Raw genomic sequence first — 26,625 nt, forward strand, 5'->3', positions numbered from 1 at the left:
CTAGAAAAGGCTTCTATACAAAGCTGATGATCAAAGGTAAGATGAATTACTGTTTAAGGTACTGTCTCTCTTCTACATTTAAAGTGGGTGCACTGAATGCTTTAGAAGTTTAATGAATTGTAGGCTGTATTCAAAGTCTGGATGTAGATAGGTTGTTTGTCATTTATACTGAGTAAACAAATGAAGATGGAAGGAAGCTTAAGAAAAAACTAAAGTGGTGGCTTTAATGTAGTGGAGAACAGTCTGTGGAACTCCTCTACTAAGAGGAGTTGGTGCAAGAAGTTTATTTATATGGACAAGCTCAGATTAGAAAGCCACTTAAAGCTGTATAGAATAACTATTTTGGAAGTGTTCTAAATTGAAAATAGTTAAGAGTTAGAAAAGTGGGGGAAGCATTCTGTACATGTATCTTGATCTTTTATTTTCCTGGGCATTACTTATGGGCACTCATGGAGCAGGATTCTGGGTGAGATAGACCTTGGGTCTGTCCCAGCAGAGCCATTCTTAGGGGTGTGCAAAATCACACTGTTGTTCTTGGATGGAGGACTTTCAGATTGGGTTGCTATTATGGTATCAGCTAGAATAAAGAAGTTTAAAGAAGTGTTTTGGTTTTTTTTCAGTCTGCTAAGAGTGATTTAAAATTAATTTGTTTCTAAGTAGGGGATGCAACTTTGTTATAGACAGCCACAAGACATATTTATTTATAACTGAAATAACTATAAGCGAGCCTGCAAACCTACACCACTTCATACTCTGATACTGAAAGATTTTTATACATATTAGACCTGATAACTGTTAACAGAAACACCATGTAGATATTCACAGTAGCCCTAGTTCGACAGTCTTACTGAGAGCAAAAAGCAACACTTTTATTACTGTTCATCTAGGACCCCATAGGTAAAGAACTCAGGATAGAATTATTCCCAGTTCTGACAGTCATGAAAAAGATAAAGTGCACACTTCCTTTAGAAAGGACATATTGGGTGTCCAACCAAAATACAATCAATCAGTAACACACCTAAGTAATTTCACATTATGGTTTCATCTCCCATGCCTGAGAGCAGTACTCAGGCACCCACTTACACACAGAAGGGAATGCAAACTTGATTAAGTCTTTACTGAATGTCAAGTTTAAGCCAAAGACCCACATGCAGCTAGAACAAATATTATGCTGTTTTCATAGGTCAGGTCAAAGGAAAATTGATCAGAGCTAACAGCAGTCCAAAGAAGCTAACGTGCAAGACTAACCCTACAGAGACAAGGTCATTGCAGAATAAAAAGCCTTTTATTGCATTTTTACAAAATAAAATTAAAAAAAAATCACCTTGTATTGGATATATGCAATATGTTAACATAGATTGCTAGACACTACGCCTCACCTTCAAAGAGAAAGAACATTTGCATTTCTATGCCAAAAGAACAGATGACCTATGTTTTTTATTTATCTGCTGACTTCAGTCCTAAAAAGCAGACAGAAGTGACTGTGACAACAGTAGATTCAAAGAGGCTACTCTGCTTCCTCTAGTAGCAGAGTCTCTTTGTGAAGTGTGTCTTCCCACAGTTATCCTGGTATTACATCTGGGAGGTACTTTGCTTTTCTCTCTTTCAAGCCAAGAGGATTTTCTTGTTTCCATTCAATGAACAGCCCGAGATCAGCACAACAGAGGGAAGAATAATCTCCACCTGACTTAAGGGTTAAGGAACCTCACACCTTCCCAAAAGTCATAAATAGGAACTGCATTCTCAGTTTGTCTGCATTTGTCATCTATTTACAGTATCCACAGTTCTTATTAGCCAAATGCATTCCACTTAAAGCTAGAATACTGCTGATGCAGTTCAGAGACCATAAAAAAACCTTCTCAGAACCAGAACATTTTGTTTTTATTATAGCGCTTACACAAGTAATTACTAAATTTCATCCAAAATTGTTCTCAAAACTAAAATTTAGATTTAGCTTATCAATGCGATTAATTGCATCTTAGTAAACAAACAATTTTGCACAGTTTATCTCCATTAAGAAAACTAAAGTATGTCCAAATGGTTTCAGGGCAAATGCTTTGTTGCAATGTTGCAAGTTGCATTTCTGAACTCAGCAACCAAAGTCCTCACCAGTGCACAGAGGTCTCGCCACAGTGTTTTCTGAAACCGCCTTAATTACAAGTTTTACTCATCTGTCAAAAACTCATTCTGAAAAACATCACAATACAAGATTTATATACATAAAGGCACAGCAGTTCTGTTGAAATCATCTGAAACCATCTATGTTACAGTACAATAGTTTAATCAGTGCCTTTCATGCAACAAAGTTCACTAACAAATTTAAATCCTCTTCCAGTAAAATTAACTGCACAAAGACCATATCCTTCCCTTTATTTAAAATAACCAGCTGTTATTTAATCATCTTTAAGTTACTACAGGGACTTGAAAGAAATATATAAAAAGCTTTGTCTTTCGGCCTAAGTTTGCTACACTTCCAGGTCTATTTCATCAAAAGAAAACAGATTCCAACTAAAAGCAAAGGGAAGTTTAATTTTGCCAAGATGACAGACTAAGCATTTTCCTACAGCGATGGCTTTATAAGAATTATGTAAGTTATACAGGTACTGTCCTAAGAGACATCTCCACCAGTCACAGAATAGCCAAATCTATAGATATTTCAGGAACTGAGATAGAAGAAAACTTTGAATCCAGAGGACAGATTCAGATCAAGTATAAATGAATTTATGGTTAGAAATACATCCCTTCTGAGCATTAAATCCAGTGCTCAAAGAGACTCCAGGCAATGGACAAACCAAGTGTACTTCTCCCAGCAAACTGATCCAAAACGTTCTCCCTTTCTCCTTTCCCAGTACCAACTTCAAGTTGTCATTTTTAAAGCTTCAGAGCTTTCCTAGACAGGAGTTGCACTGAAAGAGTATTTGCGCTTTTTACATCTGTCTGCAGCAGAATAATTAGGAGGCAGACTGTATATTGCCATCAGGCTAATCAACTCCTAAGCTTAAGCTGTCGTTCAATCTCTTCATCTGATATGGGTAGCAGCTTTGATGTCGATGCAGTGGTAAGCCTCTGGCAGCTGATGGAGCTTTGGCCATCTAGAAGAAGACAGAAGTTTACTTCAGTCAAAACAATGCATGTTATGACAAGCTGATTTCTAGAATAAGACTGTAAAATAAAAGCTGCTAGAATAAAACTATTTTTTTAAAAGAGCGTGAAAGGGAGGAAGCACATGAAATGTGAAAATAGCCATACCTTCCCAGAAATTTCAATTCCTATCTCATCAAGCACTTGGTTAACAATATCTTGGCTTTCTTCTTCATCATCAGAAGCATCAAAAATATCGTCCAGAGTATCATTAACTTAGAATAAAAAAAAAAAAAAAATCAGTACCGCATTAAGAAAAAAGGTTATTTACTAACCTAGTATCACCCTTCTACACTCCCAAAATATAGCAGTAATACCACTATATGAGATAGATACCAACAGAAAGCACCGGTATATTGCAAAGAGGCTTTCTTACTTCTGCCTTGCAAATCCTGTAAACAGAGGCAGGGCAAAACCAGGGTAAAGGCATGGCTGCTTTTCTACAATGTTCAGAGCAAGAGAACTATTTTGCTGAAACTATCTACCCCTCCACTAGATTTTAACACTTCTTAAAAACATCTTCTAAAGTTTCATAAAAATCACTTTCCTTTTCCACCCCAAGTAAGTTGTGAAATTATTAACTACTCAGCTAATTTCCGAATTGCAGCAATACAGTTCTGTGCAGTTGGCTTGTTCACATCTTGCTCAACAATATTGTTTTGAGGCCTACTGAGTGACTACTGAGGCCACGCTACTGACTATGGCCAACAGAATGGAAAGGATTAGCACAGTAAGTAGGCTGCGCTAGCAGCATCAGAAAGTTTGGTATTATTTAGTCAACAGTGGATGGCTGCAATTGGAAATTAGAAGTTTGCTACATTCTCAGAAGTAGTTTGTGGCTTAAAATAAAAAGAAGGAGACAAAATCATCCCATACCACCAGGTATCTAAAGCTGAGATTATCAATAATATCTAGATTGAGTGTCTCCTCCCAGAAGAAAAAGCACACACAGAACTATCATCTACAGAAATGGCAATATTTCAAGTTCTCTTTCTTACCAATTATGTCAACAAGGTTTTGAACTGGTCTCAAACCCCCTTCCCTTCCAGTATGTTCTTTCTGGGAGTGTTTCGGGTGTTTTGCATGAAGGTGGGGACGAGTTTATATTTAGTTTCAAAAGCTACTAAAAAGCCTAAGACTCAGCCCTGCATTATTTTGTTTGCTCTTCAATTCTGCTCTAATTTCATTCTGGGCTGCAGTTAGCAGTTCCCTGCAGTGCAGAACTTACTCATTTCTTCAGTCATTTCCATCTTCATGTTTTCCTTCTGGAAATTCTGCATTGTTTGTAGTGTCTTTTGTGGATCCATTTTCTTATTGACTGCTTGCATTGTCTACGAATATTGAAAATAACCTTAATCACACTATGAGGCATTAGCAAACAGCAATATATACATTAAGAAGTAATAAGACTTTTCTAATAAGAAAAAAAAAATATTCAGTCCAAATTTCACTTTCCTTGGCTATTTACCACTGGTGAGAAATGTAGATAGATAACAGATCAATAGTACAGGCTACACCTAGTAAAAAATATTGCTATCTACTACTGTGATATATATGTTTTTAAATGCATGTGTCTCTGTTGCACCACAATCTTAAAAATAATCCATTAGGGAAAATCTGCCTGATACAAATGAAAAGAATAGGTCAGTATTTCTTACCTTACAGGCTACACTTTGAATAAGTAAATGATACTTTTTTTTTTTTTTTGTACTCAGTAAGGAACATTTACTTGAACCACCACTAGAGGACAAGCATTAAATCACAATTGGTTTTTTATGTTATAATTGAATGGGAAAATTAATTTTCTCTGTAAAGTGAACCAAACACCAAAGTGTTTAAGAAGTAAATATTAGCTTAGGGTGAACCTTTGTAATGAGTAGAGATTTTTCTGTGATACTGTAATAAACGTCACCTGTTTTACTACAAGTGTGCAGCACTATCTTTGCAGGCAGCAGCATTTAATGCCTTTTCTTTCCTAAGAGGCAAGTTACAGTACCTCTCATGGGATGTCAAAACCTAAATATAGGCATGAGTAATTCAAACATAAAATCTAACTCTCTTTGAGAAGATAAAAGAGTTGGTTAATTAAAAGGGATGCTATCAAGCTGCTGGCTTCATGGAAGCCTTTGTGTTTATGACAGATTTTTAAAAAATTATACTATAATATGCCTCTAATGTTGCTTGAATTTTGAAGATTGTGCTCATAGTCATATTATTTTATATATATATATATATATTTTAAAAAGTTGTTCTGGACTTGAAGGGTGTTAGCTCTAATTCTTTTACAAGAGTTATAGATAAACATCAAAAATACTTGCACTGAACTGATATAGAGTTTATATATCTTGAGAAAGTGATGGTCAGATGCACGACTCAAAGAATTAGGTCATTATTAACTGGACTTTATGTCCAAAATAAGAGCCGTTTGTAGAAAATAGTCTGAAAGGTCTACAATAATGTATTTGTCTTTCTTGTTAAGGCAACTGGTACCACATATTTTTCACTGATGGTTGTATGAGATTAAGAATTGTTTATGAGCTTCAAAATGAACAACTGAATACTTTGCTTTTTTAATCTTCTCATGTTAACAAAGCAAAATACTAATTTCAAAAGTGACAAGAGAATGATTTAACACCTTTCTCTCCAATAATGTTACACAAATCAGTTCAGAAATCACACGGCCAGCAAGACCAAGGAAGTCACTGTGCCCCTGTACTTGGTACTGCCGAGGCCACACTTTGAACACTGTGAGTTCAATTTTGGGCCCCTCACTACAAGGAAAGTGAGATGCTGAAGCGTGTCCAAAGAAGGGGAACAAAACTAGTAAAGAGTCTAAAGTACAAGTCTTATGAGGAGCAGCTGAGGAAACTGGGGTTGTTCAGTCTGGAGAATAGGAGGCTGAGGGACACTTCATTGTTCTCTAAAACTACCTGAAAGGAGGCTGTAGCAAGGTGGGTGTTTGTCTGTTCTCTCAAGTAACAAGTGACAGGACTAGAGCAAAAAGCCTCAATATGTGCCAGGGGAGGTTTAGATTGGATATGGGAAAAAAAAATCCTTCACTGAAAGGGTTGTCAGGCACTGGGACAGGTTGCTTAGGGAAGCGGTTGAGTCACCATCCCTGGAGGTATTTAAAAGACGTGTAGATGTGGTTTAGGGACTTAGGGACATGGTTTAGTGCTGGACTTGGCAGTGCTGAGCTGACAGATTGACTGGATGTTCTAAAAGGTCTTCTCCAACCACAATGATTCATCACAAGTACCTACTGTGTTTTAAAAAGACATTAGTTTTCTGGATGCTGGTTAATTTTTTTTCCCTACTAACTTAACCTTCATAATTAGTTTAGTGACCTTTTTATGGTTTTGAGAAATCTAATCCAGGACATCTCACAGATAAAAACAAGCCAAGCATGCAATAATATAAAGCAAGATCATTTGATTTACATGCAACACTTCTGTAGGAATACTGAGTAAGCTGTTTTAAGTTGACCAGGTGTACAGTCAGACAAGCCTTTTTGCGGGTTAGTCAGGGAGCAGGGAAAGTTTGCTACAGAGCCACAACTTTATCAAAGAACAGCTGATGCCTACCCCAACATACTGGTTTTAGGAGATACCCAACAGCAAAGCCTTAGCAGTAATTACTTTCTGCATGGAGCTGCACTGCATTACTGTATTTAACTGGCATATAAATGGATTTAACTTGGGCATGACAAAAGCACAACTTGTCAGCAATGATAATGCACTAATTCTGTTTCCAACATCCCAGGCTGAACAATCCTGCTTGCTTAAAGCAAACTCCTTATTTATCAATTCAGGGAAATTGGGGAAAGTTCACAACTAACTCAGATAACAGATTTTTAGGAGACTCCTATGAGATGAGGTTGGTGAGAAAAACTAATGCAATACTGTTTCCTTAGAGCATGGAGAGTGAGAACGACAAGGAGTTCCAGATTAGATTTCCCTAGGAACTTAAAATCAGAAGCAGTAAACTACTTTTTGCACAAGCTATAAAGATACTGTGACACACTGACTTGATTGCTAGAAGCAGCATGCCCTACTTTTCCCTAGTAAAAACTGCTTGCAATAAGATATGCAGGCAAGACACTGCAGAGGTATGGCTTGGGGTTTTTTGCTGTATTAAAAGTTCTTCCACTGCATTTAGAATTTTTTTTTTTCATGCACAGATGTGACAGATGTCTAGCCCAAGATAATATCCTTAGTTAGGTGCTAACTTGCTGGATTGACTAGACAAAAAAAATTATAGTATTAATCAAATTACATTTTCCTACATACCCTCAACGTCATTTGGGGGATTAAGAAATAAGTTTTACCCCTTCAATTATCTTACATGAAACAACTTTTGCAATCATATGCTGCATATTCATGCAAAAGAATGGCTTGTAATGGCTTACTTTTGCTGTAGTTGACATGGCTCCTGCCATCTTCATCTGAGAATTCATGACCTTTGTTTGAGTTGACATGGAAGTGACTTTAGAACTAACAGCGTACGTTCGAGTCTTCTGCTTCCGCAGCTGTACAAGCTGTTTTGCTAACACTTTACAGGCTTCTTTGTTACCTGTCTTAGCCATTTTCTTTATTTCCAGTTCCTGTTAAAAAAGGAAGATGAGTTTTACAGAATTTTAATTCAAATGAAGACTATAATTAGTCCTTAATAGTAATAATTAAATTCCCAAAGTCATTCTCTTTGTTTTTTAACACATTTAAGGTTATGCAAAGTTTTACTTGTTTTCTACCAAGTCTTTTTAGTAGAACAAATACAATGCTGTTATCCTTTGATCTGAAGAAAAAACACAATAGAAATGAATTATAGTATGGTATAACATAGTTCCTCAAAAGGCTTCAACTTCTGCATAACATCACATTCACTTATATGCATATTCAACACCACATCTGGACAGGAGAGCAACACTTTAAAAAAAAAAAAAAAAGCCAGCCAACTAAACTCTTAGTTCCATAAATTTAATTATCTTTGATTTCTAGCATTCATGGGCCATTATGTGACAGAGCCCATAGACGAAACAGAGAATTTACAGGTCCTTTTTAACATTTTTTCAGCCTCAAGGCAATCTCAGAGTTTTTGAGGAAGAAGGAAATAAAGTTAAATGAACAATAATTATAGGTTGCTTACCTACATAACTTGGTATAGTTTACCTACAACAGCATGTGCTTAAGTCTTAAGAAAGACACTTCTGGCTTATGTAAAACCTCAACCCCCTATCTATCAATTCAAGGAGAAATAGCAGCCTATTTAGCCCTGAGGTACAAGGGAAATGTTTGGCACAAATAATCTTATCAGCTGGGATTTTTCAAACTTTGCCTTCTCATTCGTGACTTGGTAACATAAACTTTTCAATTATTTTTTCTTTTTCAGCCTTTTAAGGATGGCTTTACATATTATCTCAGGTTTTTTTATCTGTCTATGTATACATTTTGATTTTTACCATTAAGTAAAAGCAGCCTTTGAAGACCAGCTTTCTCCTATGATTCTTCAGAATATACCTGCTACAGGGATACAGTTGCATTACTTTGTGAGCACCAGAAAATTAACCATAGAATGGCTTAGGTAGGAAGGGACCTTAGATATTATCTACACCAACCTCCCTACCATGCTAAGGGATGCCTCTCACCGAGACAAGGTTGCTGAAAGTCTCATCTCTCTAATCTGGCCTTGAACGCCTCCAGGGATATGGCATCCACAACCTCTCCAGACAACCTGTTCCAGAGTCTCACCACCCTCATACTGAAGAACTTTTTCCTAATATCCAGCCAAAACCTATTCTCCTTCAGTTTAAAACCATTTCCCCTGATCCTTTCACTGGACACTCTTATGATAAGTCCCTCTCCAGCCTTCCTGTAGGTTCCCTTCAAGTATTGGAAGGCAGCTATAAGGTCCCCACAGAGTCTTCTCTTCTTCAAGCTGAACAATCCTCAGCTTCTCCTCATAGCAGAGGTACTCCAGCCCCTGGATCATCTTTGTAGCCCTTCTCTGAACTTCTTCCAACAGATCTATGTACTTCATATGGTAGGGACACCAGAACTGGCTGCAGCATTCAATGTGGGGTCTCACAAGTGCACAACAGAGAGGGATAATCACCTCTTTTGATCTGCTGGAAGATGCAGCCATTAGGGATCTCTTGATGCATCCTAGGACACAGGTGGCCTGCTGAGCTGCATGAGCACACTGCTGGTTCCTTATCCACTAAGTTGTCCATTCATCAAATCCATGTCTCTTCATCTTAGAGACAAGCATGTCATGTAAGACAGTGTCAAATGCCTTGGACAAGTCCGGACAGATGATACCAGTTGCTTTTCCTGTATTTACTAGAGCTGTTATTCAAATTTGTCAGGCATGATTTGCCTTTAGTGAATCCATGGAAGCTGTCACTTTTTGTTTTCCATGACCCTTAGTACAGATGCCAGGAGGATCTGCTCCATGATTTTACCTGTCACAGAGGCAAGACTGACTGCTCTGTAGTTCCCCGAGTCTCCTTTACTCCATTTTTCTTTTTAAATAGGGGTTATTTTTTGCCCTTTTCCAATCTGTGGGAACTTCTCCAGGCTGCCACAACTTCTAAAATGCAGTGGCTAGTGGCTGAGCAACTTGAGCCACCTACTCCTTCTGGACCCATAGATCTATCTCATCAGGTGCCATGGATTTGTGCACTTTCAGGTTCTCTAGGTGTTTCCAGACCTGATCTTCACTTAATCTGTGTGGCTCTTCACTCTCCCAGACCCAGTCATTGCCCTCTGCGACTTGGGTGGTGTGGCTAATGTGGTTACCAGTAAAGACTGAAGCAAAGGACTACATATAAAATAAGGTATGTTGCTCTGAAATGGTAAATACTGCTCACAAAGATATGTCAAACAGTCATGTTTTGGGCAAGGATTTACTGACCCACTCACCACCTTTCCCACTAAAAAAGACCACGGTTAAGTTTACTATAGAGATAGCACTGGCACAGGATCTCTGTAAATCCACAATTTATGAAAGGCTGTATCTTGCATACTGTTTTTAATGCAAGAAGGTAGAGATCAGCAGATAAGGATCATATCATTGTTCAAACATTAGAGGCATGAAATATATGTGAAGTTGTTCTCTTTCTAAGTAGCTCACAGACACTAAAAAAAAAAAAAAAAAAAAAAAAAAAAAAATTCTATAGCATGCCCAGAATATAATTTCCTTTTTTTCATACCTCAAGTATTGTGAAGGATAGGAGGTATTAGTTGGCACACTAGTTTCAACAGCAAACATTTGAAATTAGGGATTTTCAAACTTTTATCAACCATTGCTAAAGCACTACAGATAATAAAGCTGCAGAAATAAAAACATATAGTTTATTCTTAATTAAGAAGAATGTGAGTAAAGAGCTGCAACAAATTTGCTTTGAGAGGTTTGGAGCAAGCCTATTCAAGTCAATTATGTTCTTTTGGAAAAAACACACCAAACCAAAAAAAAACCCCACAAAACCCAACCCAAACCAAAATCCATATAGCAATATCAGGTTACTGAATTGAAATGGAATTCTCTGCATATATTAAGGTGTTTTTAAACAAAGCATTCATATAAGTAGATTTTCTCAGAGTAGTACCTCATAGAAATGGAAAAAAAGTCTTTCTGAAGAAAGTACATAACAAAATGTTCTGAGATTTCCTGATGAGTCCTTGGCCCTTTTTCACATGATCTAAACATTTTTTCCATTTATTAGCTCATTCCAACAGCAAATCTTAACTTTCTCAAAGATCTACTTCACTTCTCCTTTCTTCTTCTCCCCAGAAATCCAACAAGTCTGAAACAATTTACTGTTGTAAGTTACTGAAACCTCAACAGGATTAACCATGAAAAATAAGATTATTTTCAGAATCAGAATATACTGAAAAATGCCTCATCTACAAGTAACCTATTATATCTAGCTACATTCAAGGCTTCTGTAAACCACTTCTCTGACCTCCTGTAGTTTTATTATTCCCAGCTCTTGGTATTCATGGGACCTGCTACCATTAAACAGCAGTGCTGTAGCTACTGGAACAGTGGCTGGCTTTGCAGAGCTTTTCCCAGTCTGAGCATGTCTTCATGCATCAAACCCCACCATCTGTCACATCCGTTTATCCAATTATACTGCCACACAGGTGCAGCATCCATTCACTGAATACTTGATAGCTCACACACATTAAGTTTTAAATAAATCTTCATTTAGGCAAATAGTTTTACTTTTATTAGCTAGTTTAACGGATGTTCTATATGAATGAAAATAAAAACCCTATAGGATATTCATGATACCTTATGGTTTTTCAAGTACCTTCTCTCACAGAAAAGCCATGGTAACATATCACAGCACTGATGCTTATTCTAGTTTTTGCACTGCAAGGCCACAATTTACAATCCTGCTAGAAAAAACCTTTCTAAAGGACAGAAAATGCTAAGAATGGAAGAGAAAAAGTCAATTTGGTTATTTAATCTAAACTCATTGTTTTACACTCCTCCTATGTGAAAGACTGACATTCACTTTCAGGTAGTAAATTTTTCCCAATGTAATTTTAATAACTAAAAAGTCAAAAAGGCAAAGAACTTTTTAGTGTTTAATTATGACACACCAAATTGTACCTTTAGAGCTTCACAAGTTTTCTGTTATTTGGGTGCGAGTGTTTGTTTTTATAGAGTAAAATAAATATCCCTGCTTTACTTACCAGTTGTTTTTCCTGTTTTTCCAGTGCTGCTCTATCTCTGGTTATAGTCCTCTGCGTACCTCGTAACTCTCGATTTTGCTCCTTTATTATGTCTGGAAAGAAAATATTAATAGATGGGAAAAGTTTTTCAATATTACATAAACATTTTATCTGATAAGCACTCTGCAGAGATACAGTATGACAGCCTAACTTTTCCAGAATGAACTAAAAGCTATCAAAGAACGGTCAGTATTTCAAAAATATACGTAAAAATATATTTTGCTAGTATTTGATAACACTTGACTCTGTTCAACAGCGTAGGCCATATTCCTTAAAAAACAAAATAAAAATTACCCAGTATGTTTCCTTGCACCATAGCAAGAGCCTTAACCATACAAGTTAGGCACATACACTCTTTTCTCCAAGCTCAATCTTAACTCAGTAGTAACACATTCACTGTGATTCCATCACTTTTCAACCAGTCACGCCCAACTGCAACAGGCAGATGAGCTGAAGAAACCTTATCTACAAGATCACAGAGAAATTAAGGAGCAACTCCATTGGAACACTGAAGATTCTCCTCAATCCAAGTACTGGACCATAGTCTTCTCTGTCCTTATCTTAGTAAGATGGAGGTTTCTCCACAAATGTACCACATCTGCACTGCCCAACTTCAAGTCAGGCTATAAAACAATAGTGTTCGAACTTTTTCAGTTAGCAGATGTTTAGTGAAACATGAACATGGAGATCTTGCTGGCAAACTGAAGTTTCCTGACAGCTAAGGCCAGCAGAAGCCTGAACACTGTCTGCCAAGTGAAACATATCCTTTACAGGAGTTTATCCACTGTACTGTTTTAAAAAAAAACTACCTACTGGTAACATCCTCTTATTAAAACAGTAACAATATAGGCATCAGTCATGCCAGTTGCAATTATCTGTTGTTAGAATTCACAGCATGTTTATATGTGATTCACCTGGACAAAGGGAGAGAGGTCTGCATCTGACTCAGCATCCTCTGACCTTTATAGGGGAAGTAAGTTAGCACTTCTATGAAGAGATTCATCTACTCCTAAAGTATGCATTTACATGATGCCAGACAAGCTTTGGGTGGGAGTCTAAAAGGAGCAGATTGCCACATAAACTTTGTTTAGAGCTCTGTCCTCTCATCCACAGAAGTGACATCATAGCTAGGCACTGCTATTGTACCAGCAATGTTAGAAGCACGTAAAAATCACTACAAATACGAAGAGTTACTAACAGAACTACAGCATTAATTCAAAATAGTCTTCTCTAAGAAATAAGTCACCCTCTTCATTTTTTAAGGCCTGCAATAGTTTTTCTACAAATAGAAGCATGCAAATTCTTCGTTCCCACAATCAGAAATACTGTATATATCTTTGAATCAGAAAAACCTGAAACCTTCAGTGGCAGTTTAAATAGGGCATTTACACTACTCCCTCCCATCAATTGTTTTTGGCCATATAAATATATACTAAACCAACTCTCTAGAAGAGAGTATTTACGGCGCTACTACTGCTTTGAGAACTACGCAAAAAGCACCTGCAGAAAATGTAGACTTTTCAATGGACAATAGTGGAGATCTGAAAGATTACATAGAATATAACACTGTCTTCTTCACACCATCAAAGCAACAGCAGAAATTACTATGGGAACAATGCTACAGGTAAGCAATTTTGAAGGTAAACAAATGTGTATTACTTGCATCACTGTGCTTGCAAAACTGAAAGAAAAAGTTTAATAGCTATATACAGAACTTTAATTTCTAACTACAATAACTATTAAAGAAAATAATCCCTTAGTATTGAAAGCTTGAGAAGTAGGAACTTCAAGACAATAAGAAAAAAGTCAGGAGAAAATAAGGGTAAGCACAATTTATTTCTCTTGTTTCTGATCTCACATAGTGGCTCAAACTAAGAATAGCAATAAACTGAAAACATCTGTAGTTCTCTCATTGGTTTCCACAAGTGAAGACCTAGATCTTTAAGGTGCCTTCCAATCCAAACCATCCTCTGAAGACTCTATGAGAACTTGGTTCTTGTTTCTCCTAGACATCAGATGCAATTTCCTAGCTTTACTCCATCAGACAGAAGAAGAAGACAGGGTGTTCTGACACACTCCTGTGTGTCACACTGCCACCTCGCACACACAGCTAAGGAGGAAGAACCACCATTCCTTAAAACAGGTTGGACAAGAGACACCCAGCCAGGAGTGACGTGGTTCCTACAATCAACCGTGGTCATGGAAGCTTAGTGCCATCTCTCCCTTTCTCCCCTCTTAGGTATTGCATCAAAAATGGGAAGAGGCGAGTGGGAAACACACGCGTTTCTCCCTTGGCGACACACAATTGGTTGGCACACAGCGTCATTTTTGGTGTGACATTTTCAAACGAGGATCTATCTGACTCGACCCCGGGCACCCAACATGCCAGACAGCCACCCCCTGGGCTCCTGCCGACCCCCAGCCAGCCTCTGCCCCACTGCCACAGGCAGGGCACACCAGGGCACAACAGTTTGGAGGGCTGACCACCCAGAGGACAGCTGACAGGTAGGTGATGATCGGGCTTGGCTTTACTTTAGCAAGCGCTGTTTCTGCGTTAAGTTCCAGCGTTTTGACAGCAGAGTGACTACAAAGCATCACGATCAACTCTTCCGAAGTAAAGCCAAGGTCGGCAAGCGGCAGCAGCTCGGCAGATGCTCTCTGTTCATCCAGGCAGTGGTTCCCGCAGCCCTCGGCCACTATCGGCCGATCTCTCCCCTTCACAGAAAGCCGGCCCCACAGAGCACCTTCCCCCCCTTCCCCCTTCATTCCCGGCTCCGACAAATCTCCTCCGGCCTGTTTAGTTCCTTCCCTACCAACGAGAGACATTCCTCCTCCTCCCTCACCCGCAGACCGGGACAACCAGGGCCCGCCTCCCACCACACCTTGTTCCTACAGAGTCCGGGGCCTTTGGGAACACCGTGCCCCGCTGTCCCAAGGGATCGGCCCAGCCTGGGACCTCTCCCCCGCGTCCCACCTGGCCCAAGCACTACGGTGCGTCACCCTACGCGGGATGTGGCCTCCTCCCCTCCCTACGAGTTTTTGCTCCATCGGAACCCCGGGACCGAAGCCGCCCCGCAGACTCTGCCACCACCTTCGGGCCCCCGATCCCCTCCGGGCCCAGCTCCTGGCCTGGGATCATACAAGGGCTGGGAGCAGTCGCTCCTGGGCTTCTGGAAGGGCGCCGGCCCCCCCGCGAACCACTTACCATCCACAGTCTTCTTCTTAAAGAACGAAGCCATGCCGGCAGCCAGACCTGAAGCCCCCCACCACTGCCTCAATGGGATCCTGCCTCCTCCTCAGGTCACCAGGAAGCGAGCGGGCCGCGAAGACCCGCCCCGTTCCGCCCCTCTCCGGTGGGGAGGCGGAGCCGGGCGGGCCGGGGCTGAGTCGGGCTGCTGCTCTGGCCCCACCTACCCCCCGGCGGGCTCCTCGCAGCCGGGTGTGGTGACGGCACACCGCAAACCGGCCGTGACTCTGCCGGGATGGGGGAGGTTCGGGCAGCTGCAGAACCTCCCTGCAGGTATTCTCTCCCGCACGTAGGTTCCGTCACTGAGGTGCGGAAGAGGCGCGCCCAGACTGTCCCGGGCGAGGGAATAGGAGTGCAGCGGGCTGAACGAGCCCCGAACCCGGCTGAGGCTCGGAGGGTGGGGAAGCTCCCCCGGCAGAGGTGTGCGGGCGGCGCCGTGGGAGCTTCCCTCTCCGTGCGCCTCTGCACGGTTTAGAATTTTCCTCATGTTTACTTAATTATTAAAAACTAAAGGCATACAGCAACGGGACGCTGCCCGGGCGCAGCTGCCGCTCTGCCTAACCCGGTGCGGGTTGGGGCGTGGGCAGCCGGAGTTGCCGGGGCTGAGATGGGGAATGGGAACGGGGGGGGGGAGGAGTCAGTCCCTGCCGGCGGTGCGGGGGGGGCTGCGGGGCTGCAGGGCGGGCGGCTGAGCACAGCGCTGCAGCCGGGTGGGGTGAGGGGGTCCAGGGCACCCCGCGGTTTGAGTGAAGGGGCTTCCCAGTTCTAAATTCTCTCTCGGAGTCGTTGCCGTGCCTGGGGCACTGGTGACATGATAATTTCCTAAAGTAAGGCTTCGGCTGAGGATCGCAGCCGCTGGGGAGCACAAGATGCGAGAGAATGGGAAAAGGAAAAAAAATAATTTTCTTGGGTTTCAGAGTCTAATTACAAGCCTTAATTTTTAATAAGGTAGTTTAAGATGTAGGTTTCATCGCTGGCAATTACCTACATGCACAGCGTGACCTTAGAAAATAAAAAAAGGAATGGTAATAGGAAATACTGAGTTATTGGTTTGCATACTAGCTAGATGTGCCTTCATGTACTTTAAAGTGTTGGGCGGGGGGGGGGGATGTTAATTTGCAAGGAAAACCGAGTTATTGGTATGTAGTGATGCATTTTGATAGCTAGATATAAATTTAACCTGAGGAAGAATTGGAAGTTTATGCTGGCAGTGCACTAATAAACCACACTTTTACAACCCTGCATGGAAAAACAATCTATTACAATATTGTAATAGCAGTGTAAAGATGTATGTGGACAAAGGGAAGTGCAAACTATGTATTTGGTGTCAGTATTTCTTGATTTTCTGAAAAATACCGATTTTATTGCAAATAGCAACTTTTCATTGTTTGTCATGTGGCCTCGAAGTATTTTTCAGCGATTGTGCTAGACTGAAATCCAGATATTTGATCACGTAGATACTGTGGAAGGATACAAATTCACTCTTAAGTTGAATAAACTTGTAATGAGTATTTTATTTCTGTATGTGTGTACTCCTGTTAGATCAGTCAGACATGTATTCATAAGCAAAACTGAAATCCTGGCTTTAAAAATGCACAGATGAAGGGGAGGAGAGTGCTTGCAATTTAGATTGAATTCCCCATTTTCCTTGAGAGTGAGAGAGACTGGGCAGCTTGACTAGGGGATGCTCTTAAATTGTTCTGATTAGCTACAAGACCAGAAGACCATTTTTCCACAGTATTTCTTTATGAATGTTTACTTGTGGTGAGGTGAACAAAGATGTCCGTAACAGGCTTCATGATAGCAATAAATAAAGTATGGGCTGAGCTATTACTGGCCAATACTTACTTTTTGGGTCTATAAGCTTGAGTGCCGGGATATTATGCTATACTTGATTTGAATCTTTTTGATAACAGTGATAAGAGAAGCCCGTGAATTTATCTTGTAGAAGAATAATGCTTAAACTTCAGTATTTTTTTTTAGATTCTCAATGCCCTGTTTCAGGATCAATTTGGGAATAAAAATTTAAATAGAATATCTTAGTCCTTCTGTGCTACAGGCAAAATTTAAAAATCAACCAGATGGAATAAATCGCTTTTCCTTAGTAACTGCATGGAAATATCAGTAGGAAACAAAAGCAGGGGCTATGTATTTTCCATTTGTTAGATGTTGAGTAAAGTGGGACACAAAAACTACTTCAGGAAGATACCATATCCTGTACTACGTATCCTGTAGTATAAAAAATTAATTTGGATAATAATATATTAATTGCAGAAAAGCTGGTGTGCATTCCAGATATGTACTTAGAAAAAGGTAGTGGTTTTTTTAAATACAAATATAAGCTACTCTGGCATTGGTCCATTGGAGTACTTAAATGAGGTATTAGGAAGAAATTCTTTAATGTGAGGGTGGTGAGACACTGGCACAAGTTGCCCAGAAATGGCAACCTTGAAGCTTCTCTGGAAGTGTTCAAGGCCAGGATGGATCAGACTTTGAGCAACCTGGTCTAGTGGGAGGTGTCCCTACCCTTGGTAAGGAGGTTGGAACTGGATGATCTTTAAGGTCCCTTCCTGGCCAAACAATTCTATGAATATATGATCCTGTATGAGCTGATCTAATGAAAGTTATTAATCTTCCTTAGCTCCCCTTCTAGTGTGAGGAAAATACTGCAAGTGAACTTCAGCTGACAAGTTGAAGCATACTGTCTTGGGATGTTTTGTGGATAATGACTCAAATTCAGTACTCTGATCTGGTTTTGGTGTGTCTGATTTCTCACATGCAGATTAGAAGGAAATTAAAAAGGCCAATTTACAATTTCAATGTAGGTAAATTGAAAATTACAGGAGCCTGAATGAGATAAATTATCAAAGGCCACTATAAATAGATTGGTGTATGAAGTGTGCTTTATGTGTAAAATTAGGTTATGTCAAGGGTCTCTGGGTCCTCAGCAACTGGCCAGCGTCCAAAGCCTGCTAAGGACTTGCTAACACTTTATCCAGGAGCAGCTCCACTGAAACCAAACGGGGCAGCACTTACACATGTAAGAATTTATGCTGTGCAGGCTACATGACCTTATACTGTGTCATATGAAAGTAGGCTGAGGTAGGAGTGGGACAATAAGAAAAGATGGAGAGAGTTGCAGACTGTGGAAGCTAAGGCTGCAGTTAAAACTTCAATTTCTTTCCTGAGTAAGGAAGTGAGGTTGCACTGGGAATCAAGTCAGTGAGCTAGAGCACTATCAGTGGATTACCTATTTGGAAATAGTTTATAATTCTGAACATTTTAACCAAAATTTTAAAAGGAGAGTTTTTTATTATTTAAGAAAATATTGTGGAATATGGTGAAATATGAGTGAATGCCTTGCTTCCCATCTGTTCACAATTTAAGTTGAATCAGGCTTGTATATGGAACAGGGAGAGTATGTTGTTGGTCTTACTAAAAAAACTTAATTGTTTCTTTCTTTCTTTATCTAAAAGAGGTCACTTGCCAATAGACTACTGATCATCTCTGCCTTACAACATCCCAGGTGTACAGGATAGAGGAAAATGCACAGATAGATGTGGAAGCATGTCTTAATTCAGTTTGGTCTTGTGAGGACTGTGATATCTGTGCAGACTGAAATTGTCTTTTTATGTGACAGAGGCTTTGTGATGTGCATGTTTTGCATGATTATCCTTGCAGTTCATTTGACAAACTTCTGAGTAAATACAAAATGGCAAGAATCAGTTAAAGAAAAAACTAGTATCTTAAATGTGAAATGTTACTCTAGTTTGCTGAAGAGCTTTTAGTGAACTGGAACTCATTTAAAGGATGTTATCTTAATTTTTTATTCCTGGATATATCTATGAACAATTCTGAAAACACCCAAACACAACAAAACCAAACCAAACAAACAAAAATCCAAATCCCACAAACCTCAACTGTTCTTAAGGTATGTTAGTAACTAGGCAAGATTTATCTGTTGCATGAAACCAGCATGTCAAAGTAACTTACTTACAGATGCAAGATTACACCTTAGTTTAAGTCACTTTCAAGATCTTCTTAGTAAGGTGTAAGTATTTTGCATCATTTAGTATGTGCCTCAAATTGCACACTTTGTAAAACCCTCTAAATGCCTGACCCTTCCTTACGGAAATCTGGTTTAATTACTACTGTAATTGGTGATAATAAGATACTTTTGTGTTGCAGGCTACATCTGTTATAACCTTCACATCTGATTGCAAGGCTCTTCCTTGGTGAAAGAGAGAACACTTTATAATAAAAGTGTCCTTGCTTTTTGTAAGCAGATTTAGTTTTGCTTCAGTGATCAAGTACAGAAGGACATCATATTTCTGTAGGGCATTCATGAAATCAAGGGTTATATTTTTAAAAATATTTGCTTGCAAGTATCATATCTTTAAATGACTTTGCCCAAGGAGAAAAGGAAGTTCAGTTTAGCAACAAAATAGGTAAATACTGTTAGCATTTTATCACAAGCTTCAAGAACTCCTCAAGGCATCAGCTTTTAAAAAAAGAGGGAGAGATTATGGGAAGGATATTTATTATTACAAACTGCAAAGTCAACAGGGACTTCTAAACGTTCTTACAGTCATAATAGCCTATCTCATGTTAATTCTAGCCTGAAGCTCTGTGGCTCTTTACGTGCAGAGATAATGGGGGGGTAAAACTTTATTTTTAGTTTAGCAGCAGCTTCCTCCCAACCATGGAAAATAAATTAGAGAGCTTTGCAAACTAAAAATGATTTGGGCATTGGAGGAATTCCCAGCAATAATATACAAGACTTATTACCCTGGGTAGTTAGAGGGTCCTGTATGTTTGTGGCTAATAGTAGTCAATTTGATTGAATATTGCCTTGTTTTCAAATAATTTCCCTTTAACTCAAAGCTGTTGATCCTAAAAAAGGATTACCTTTTTGGTAATGTTCTTATTGTTTGGATTTCCTATGTGTATATTAGATAAAATTTAGTGTATATTGCCAAGGCAAAATGTTGTATTAATTGTAAAGTTATTGTATTTCACTTAGATGGAATTCACAACAGATCCAGAATTAATGCATCAAAACCTGTATTGAATAGATTAATATATGAGAATGTGTGTATGGTTTTCCAAGTAAAACACACTACAAGTACTTGTTAAAAAATAATGCATTATGAACCTAGGAAATTTAGTTTAGTGTTCTAATTGTTCACTATTTTTTCTACGTTATTATCTAGGAACATGACTGCTTCGGGCTAGGAATGCTATGAAGATGAAGAAAGCCATTCCATCCCCCAGATAACATATTTTCCCAACATAGTAAGAAATAATATGTGGACACCAACAGACTGGACAGTGTACAGAAACCAGAATTTTCCTCAAATACTGTGTATAGGTGTCAAAGTAAAAATATGTCAAGCATATGAAAAAAGACCTTTGCGTCAGTTTGTAAACACACTTTCCCAAAGCAATAAGTAGGTAAGGAGAAGGCAAAAGATAATTTTCCAGAGCAAAGTTAATAACTAATTTCTAAAAGCTAGAGTTAAAGCACTGTGGACTGTCAAGAAGAGGTGGTATGGAGACTGGGACAGGGCAGGGAAAGCCTTGGATGGAGATGTGCTCTTTGTGGTAAATGAAGAAACCACTTGAAAGGAGGTAATGAAAATAGCAATGTGATCAAATTAATGAATTAAGAGGGTGGCCTTTTGCAAAGTATTTTTAAGGAGCCAAGTTGGGTTTACCCGGAACATGAAGAAAGGTGCTGCATTCATCCTGTATCACATAGCAACTACCTGGTCTAAAGTTTCAGCTTTGTGGGTAGCAAAGGCTGGTCTAGCAGAGCTGCTTTGACAAGAGAAGTGGCAAGATTTTTATAGAGCCAAAACAAGCATCTGGAGATGACTCTCAGCTGACCACCCTCAATAATGGAGGTGAAGGTGACGGAGGTCATGTTGCTGAGGAAAGGGCTAGAAGTATTGGGTAGGTGAGAGATTGGAAACACTGACATAGGAGTTGAATGGGTATAAGCTAAAGGTGAACAAAGAGAATGAAATTCAAACAGAAAGAACTCTGGATTAGAGAAGCATATCTATAGGTTATGAGAATAAGTGAGATAGTGGAGGTTCTGTACTGATGAATCAGATTCTTTGGAAACAGGATAGAAAAGAAACCAAGGACAGGGACTTGTGAAAATATAATTGTGCATCCATAATATATAAAATTATATTATTTATTTAGCATTGTTGTAATTATATTTATGGAGATGATATTTTTTAGAGGCTTCATAAAGTGGAAGTACTTTAATATTAATTTTGTTCTAAATGAAGTGCATGATACTCTTTATCCCTTAAGAAGACAAGATTCTTTTTTTAACATAATGATTTTGAAATACTTTAAAACATTTATTATTTAGTCTTTTGATAGCTGTGAGAAGAAAATGTTTAGTTAGTGGAGCTGTGATGGTATTGTATCCACATGAAGACAAAGTACTTTTAATATTTTTAGAATAGTTAATGTTTCAAATATAACAGGGATACAAAAATACCCCTTAACACTGGAAATCTCAAATAAAGGATTTCTCATCTTGATCTTTTTGTTAGTGATTTATATTTTCACTGGGGCTCAGTATGCTCATCATTTACACTGTCCTTTGAGAATAGCTATAGGTACCTAATGGTCCAATCCAACAAAAAATATGTTCAGCTCCTGTATCACAAAAGTGTACATAAAACTCAAAGTCACTAGAATCTGCTCTCAAAGCATATACTTCCAGAAACCTAGATATATTTTACATTGCATTGGGCCCTAAAGTGTTATAAAAAATGGCATATCCCTTTTTTTCATAGCTTTATGATCAGCAAGGCAGCATCAAGCAGTTTATTGCAGACCCTGTTTATGCCTTGCAAGAGTGCAGCATAGTAGACCCTTGTGTATGCTTTGTTTTCAGCACCAGCTCTGGTAGCAATTTTGACTCTCATTTGATTTTAGTTGAATCTCTGTTCTCTTTGTTTGTCTGGGTGTAAAGCAGCATTGGAAAAAAAGTTATTTTCACAATTAAAAAAAAATCTTTTTATTTTAGGTTAATTTGTATAACATGCTTAAAAATTATTTTTTAACCATTTAATGCCATTTTCACTTTGTACAACTAGGGTAAAATATGTGCCATTTCCAGAGATGCGGGAAGAGGGGAAAAGCTGGGCCACATGTAAATGAGGATTCAATTCTACAAAGCCAGGAAAGACACATTCATTCTGGTGAGAATTCATATGGATAATCCCTTTATAAGGTAATTGGGCTGTTTTGTCAGTAAATGAGGTGTCCAGGTTCCACAGGTAAGTGTCTTCTGGGCTACTTCTCCCTTCTGGGAAATTCAGCTGTCACTGATGGAAGTGATGTATAGAAGCCTCATTTTTCCTCTTACAACATCAACTCACCTGAGCTGAGCCTTTGGATCTAATTAGATCCCTATTCAGGGGACTTGCCTGGCTTAACCTTTAAATTGTATCTGAAAAAATACTACTCCAGGGTGGCTTCGTATTTTTTCTCAGCTTGTATCAAGTTGTTGAAGAGACTAACTTACCAACTGTTTTCTTGTAAAATAGTATCAGTAGGTTAATTTACTTCTTACTCTGATGTAAATGTAGTTGCCATAATGTGTGTGTTACAATTAGAAATCATGGTCCAGAGAGAGAGAGAGCGTGAACCAAAGGTGGTTTCGATGTCCCAGCTCAACGAAGCTCTTCTGAATACTTGCCTGTGTGCAAGCTCATTCTCAGCAGGAAAAGTCCCTTTATCAAGACATGCTCCAGTTTTGGAAATGATCCAAAGATACATCTTTTGTGCTGAGAGCAAAGACTTGGTGCTGACTCTGTTCTTTTGATGTTATGTATAATGTACATTGAGCTGTAGTGGAAATTGAAGGGAAATAATAAACTCACCTCTAGTGCCCAGGAGAGCCAGATTCCTCCAAGTTAGAAGGGGATCCTGTGACTCCTGCGATTTCCCTGATGTGGGAAATACAGCTGGATGAGAAGTCATGGAAGAGCAGCTCTGTGTGATGTGTTTGTTTTTTTGTTTGTTTGTTTGTTTTTCCTTTTGCAGTATCAGTTTCTGATTGCAGCTGCTCCTGGGAATCACAGATATTTTGGTTTTAGGAATAGTCCTTGTACAACAGAATATAAGTGAATGTGACAGAACTCAGAAATGGGCTGCTTTGTTCAGAGTTCTCCTGACCATATCACTTAATATCAAAAGGTTCCACTTATCATGTACCTGATCAGAATTACCGAAATTCACAATGTTAGCAAAATCCACCAATTTTCAATTTAGCTCTTGCTACAGTATCAATTACATCTGGTTCTTGTGTTCATTGCTGCCACTCATGCTTACAGAAAATAAAGGGAATAGGAAGAGCATTATCATGTGTTTTCCTGCTGTTACAGAAATAGATGGTACAAGCACACCAATTTGGTCCCATTGCTTATAGCTTCCAGAAATAGTGGCCTGTGAGGGAATAGGGTTGATAGACTCACTCATTGTCAATAATTTAACCTAAAAATTTGCATTTTTAAACATTTATTATCCACACAGAACTAGATTTACATTAATCTATTTGTTATTCATAATCTTCCATTTAATAGTTTATTAATTGCTGTCTGATTTTTTAAAATTTTTTTTTTATAAATGTTTGCTTCACTATTTTGTTACATGTGATGTGCAAGGGTGCTTTGAGTCATGTTGATGGTTTCTGGATCCTTACTGGAGACTGAAACTTTTAACTAGAGCACAGCTGTCGTTCTTGTGGTCACATGGGAAGATTGCTCTGCTCTGTGCAGAGGGCTCCTGTGGCAGCATTTTCTTAGGAAATGCACATGGTCAAGGGGGACTTGCAGCATTTGTGAAGTTTGTTTCAAGTTTGTGCAAGACCTCATAATCTGGCTTTCTTATCATAGCAAATGCCCTTCTCTTTTGTGAGAGGCTGGCATGTGGTTCTGGGAAATCTGTTGTCCATTGCTATAACTCCCAAGCATGAAACCATGTGCAAGGGGGTGATGGAGACCTCACTTAGCCTAAGAAGTGCAGTTGCCAGGAACTGAGTGTGTATACTAACATGGGATTCTGCCTACTTGAAAATAAGTATAAATCTATCAGGCTTCTGGTTTAGGAATTCCTTGGACACCTCTACTGAACTGTGTTTTGTGAGCAAGTGTACTTATACATGTGCATGTCCATTGTATATATACAGACATATGATGTATACACATCTCAGTTTCATGTTTTATTAATTTCTGCTCTGTGTGAGTGGCTTTGTAGAGATCTGTTTCTCATCAGGAAATAGGAATAGCAGCTATTTTCTATATCCTTATCAGGGTTGTTTTATTAACCCATGTCTTTGAGATGCTGTGAGCATGCTGACCATTTGTAAGGAAACCCAAAGGTGCTGGATTGCCAGGATGCACTAATGAGTGCCAGGAGGAATTAATGTTATAATCACACAAGCAAATATATAAAAAAAGAAAAATTAAAAAAATCACTCAGTTAGTTTTATGCATGGTTACAATAGATGTCAAAACTATAGGATGTTGTATAATCAAATAATTTATTAGGCACAGCTGGTTAACTGCTCACAGCAAAACAACCTGTAGCTTAATTGCTCCTTCTACTGCACTGGTTTTATGCGTGGTCTTTCTGGCCCCAATACCCAAAGCAGAAAACTCTGCCTTTGGCTTCTTGGGAATTGTGCAAGAAACAGTGGGTCATAACTCATCCATGTCAAATTAATGTTGTTGTCATGGGACATCTATGGTAAAATGAAGGGAGAATAAGGACATTAAGGAGAGTAAGTCCTTCAATAGGACTTCCCTTCTGATTCCATTGATATGCTAAATGCAATTGTATCATTTTCCCCCTCCCTCAAGGTATCATGATAATGTCTTTAAATAATTAGTCGTTGGGAAAAAATATGAACTTTATTGTTTTTAAATATTAATAATTCTGTTTGTTTGCATTCAAAATTGAATTGGTTTATACATTTAGGAATACAATACTGGAAGTTGCTACAGTTCTAAAATGTCTTTTCCTCTGAAATAGTTTTTGACCATTCAGCTATTTTACTCTATAGAGTACATAGTTAAATATTTTTCTCTGACCCATGTTCTGGAATGGTAGTTCATAGTACTTTATGGTAGCTTTGATTTCATTTTCAGGATCTCTCTTTTATAGCCAGGTAGGCAAAGGGTTCTGGTTTTTAACTACTTGCATGCTTGGGGAGAAATCTGAACAAAACCAAGTCTGTTTCTGTGAGTTACTGTTCGTAAATAAGAGGATTTGAGGAATAGTGCTTCACATAATCATTGAAGCTCTTTACATGAAGTGTTGGATTTTCAAAATAAACTCATGGATTTAGTAGAATAAGTCTATTGGGACAGGTGATGTTCCTTGTCACAAGATGTGTCTGTGTTCAAGTTGTTTGTTTACTGTATTAACACAGATAGCAGTTCCTCTATGGTATGATGGTAGGTTTTTGCTAATTCCTGTTTTGAAAAGAAAACAAACACTTTGGCTGCTTTAATTATGTTAGAAAATTATATCAGCTTAACTGTTAAATACTTCAGATTTTAATAGCTCTGGTTCTCGATACTGTTTTAAAAGTGTTCGTAGGACTTAATAATTTCTGATTGTGAATAAATAAATAGATAGAAATAGAAGTTAAAATTCAGTAGTAGTTTAAATTAGGTAAAACTCCATAATTTTCATTGTTGCTCTGCTTTTCATTCATTCACTGCTCAGCCCAAAGAGTTTGCACTAATTCAATGGAATTGTGAGATTGTGTTTTATGAATAAAAAAAGATATTCACATGAGAATTTTTGCTGCTACTGAACATTGGGACTGGACATAAGCAGTTTTCCACCTTCCTTGCCTGTACTCTATTCCCTATATTTTCCTGCATGTCTTTCTGTATGCTTCTAAACAAAATGAAAGCTCACCTCCTGTACAGACCATTTAGCACCCTTTTCTCATGTGTACTTCAGTCACCATGTGTGTCAAAGCAGCCTCTCCAGTGCAATTTTTGTCACATCAGTTCTCACTGTCTGCTTTATTTGTAGATCTCAAGATGAAGAGCCATGAATTCTACTGTACCTCAGAATTTGTGCACAAAAACCCCCTTGAAATTCCATTTCATACCTACTGCTCTGACAGAGGTGTCTACCTTGGCAGAATTTAGCTGTCTCCTTGAACATTTGTTAGGTTCCTAGTTTACACACATGCATTTAAAGGGAAGGAAAGATTAGTTGAAAATCCATTTTTTTTCTATTTGTGTTTTTGGCCATCAGATATTTCTTAAACTGTTATATGTGGCTAATGTACTTTTTTAAAATTTATTTGTGGCAGGTTTATTTACTTCATTTGATCAAGGGCAATGCAAAGCTGGGAAAACAAACAAACGAACAAAACCAACAAAAAATCCCAACAAACCTTTCTGTTCATTTACATGGTGAGCTATCACAGGGGTGATTTTG

At 38.6% G+C, this 26,625-nt stretch overlaps 1 protein-coding gene across 1 annotated transcript; it reads right to left on the reverse strand.

The window, feature by feature from the left end:
* Positions 1-1,266: 1,266 nt before the first annotated feature.
* CHMP2B (charged multivesicular body protein 2B) lies at positions 1,267-15,215 on the reverse strand. The gene is given in 8 exon segments (XM_030469095.1): positions 1,267-2,997; positions 2,999-3,056; positions 3,059-3,092; positions 3,250-3,356; positions 4,370-4,472; positions 7,550-7,744; positions 11,844-11,935; positions 15,088-15,215. Coding segments are annotated over 8 exon segments (639 nt in total). The 5' UTR covers positions 15,122-15,215; the 3' UTR covers positions 1,267-2,981.
* Positions 15,216-26,625: the final 11,410 nt, after the last annotated feature.

Source organism: Calypte anna, chromosome 1 (assembly GCF_003957555.1).
Source record: "Calypte anna isolate BGI_N300 chromosome 1, bCalAnn1_v1.p, whole genome shotgun sequence".
In the NCBI taxonomy this organism is placed as follows: Eukaryota; Metazoa; Chordata; class Aves; order Apodiformes; family Trochilidae; genus Calypte; species Calypte anna.